The 1881-nt window shown below is 34.7% G+C and overlaps 1 protein-coding gene across 2 annotated transcripts in view; it reads right to left on the bottom strand.

Annotated features, from left to right (window-relative positions):
- SNX13 (sorting nexin 13) overlaps positions 1 to 1881 on the bottom strand; it is a 122463-nt gene that overhangs the window by 31029 nt on the left and 89553 nt on the right. For both annotated transcript variants that reach the window (XM_019534274.1, XM_019534265.1), the window contains exon 17: positions 856 to 925. In XM_019534274.1, the coding sequence (XP_019389819.1) occupies positions 856 to 925 (70 nt within the window). The remainder of the gene's footprint in view (positions 1 to 855; positions 926 to 1881) is intronic.

A 1881-nucleotide genomic window follows, 5' to 3' on the forward strand; every position in this document is an offset into this window, starting at 1 on the left:
GCCGCATGACAGGCAGCCAAGGGCAGATAAATATTCATTTTCTAAATTTTTTTAGGGGCCCTGCAAGCCGGATAGAATGGCCTGGCAGGCTACATGCAGCCCATGGGCGGCATTTTGCCCACCCCTGTATTAAAAGAAAGCCAAACAGTGACAAACAAAATGAAGCAGTACTGATCACATTACTGCAGTGGCATAATGTGCTCAGATTTGATATATATACACACATACACACACATATACATATACACATACATACACATACATACATACACACACACACACACCATTGCATGCAATCTTCCTTTACTTAAAATGCAGTAGCAAAAGATTAAGTCCCTTCCACAGTAGTGAAAGCCACTTAATCTTTCTATAGAAAGGCAGATGAAAGTGTTATAATAAAGAAGAAACACAGTGAAGAACAACATTTGCTTGACCGGAAAACAAAGGGAGATGACAGCTACACTTGAACAAATTACATTTTTAATAAATTCAACTGAAAACTATAAAGCTACTGTAGGCTAAACTACTGAATTCAAATTAAGGAGTTCTCAGTTCATTTGGTAGACCTTTAAGATAAGCATTAACATTAAAATTTCTCATTTCAGGGTTTACAGGAAGGCTGCAACAGAAGTTTGATGAGGGTTCCTCTGCATTACAGTAACCCTATACCACACGTACAAACTTCATAAAGGTGAAGTGAAGAACAGATAGGTAAAAAAGCATTAGGATTTGGAGAGGCCTGTAACATTAGAAATATTTAAGATAAAAATTGTATACATCACGTAGCAGAACCTTTGAGAGATTAAAAAAACCATCTTGGAAGAACACACAACCCACCACAGAAAAATCACTAACCAGTATCAGAGATATGTGCATGTAGTTGTACTAACTCTTCAGAAGACACAGTTGAAAGATCATCTAAGGACTGAAGGAAAGAAGAGCATAAGATCATAGATGTTACATTTAAAAACAAAAACAAACCCCCCTCCACCATTCCTTTATTTTAACCTCCCAATTCAGAGTACTGAAGAATAGACTACTCTATATTAAAATACAATTTATCTTGAAATATTTGCAGTATTTTGCTCCTACAAATTATCATCATATTGAAAAAGTACAGTGGACCATGTTTTAGAAGTTTATCTTTAAATAGTTTATGTAAGAACTTTTTCCCCTTATCTGGTAATCATGAAGAATCTTTACTACAAAATGCATAAAGTATTTTATTGTAGTATTGACATATCACTTCAAAATTCTGCTCATCGTCTTTTGGTTAGATTAGTCACTTTCTCCTGTAAGAAACTACAACACAATAAATATATTGATACAAAACTAAAGTGTCCTATTTGTACTCAGAAGAGGAGTTCACATTGCTAGGGTTTTTTTTTCCCTTTGAGGCCAGGAATTTTCCATCTACATATATAATTGTGAATTTAAAATACACCATTGTAAATATTAAACCACCATTTAAGATTAGACTTGTGGTCACATTTGCCTGTTCGCAGCTAAAGGTGTCAGGATACAAAAAGTTGTTTTTAAAAAGGGAGGATGAACACCAGAAATCTAATGTTATTCCAATGAAGTTTTAAATAGGTTAGCAGAACTTCCATTCACTGAAGTTTTTTTGGACATTAAGATTCCATAACTTAAAAACTGGACATACCTAACAAACGTACTGTGTCAGTGGGCATACTACCCACCACAGAGTATGATTAACAGTGGTAAATAATTAATACCAATCAACCGAACCCAATACACTATAAATTGAGATGGTAACAAACCTGTAATAAACAGGACTTTTTTTAAGACAAGGGTTTTCAATCAGGATTTTGTTTAGTTTTTTAAACAAGTATACCCCTTCTGGTGGCAGTGGCCAAACGT

This window comes from Crocodylus porosus, unplaced genomic scaffold (assembly GCF_001723895.1).
Source record: "Crocodylus porosus isolate Cpor-Errol unplaced genomic scaffold, CroPor_comp1, whole genome shotgun sequence".
NCBI lineage: Eukaryota > Metazoa > Chordata > Crocodylia > Crocodylidae > Crocodylus > Crocodylus porosus.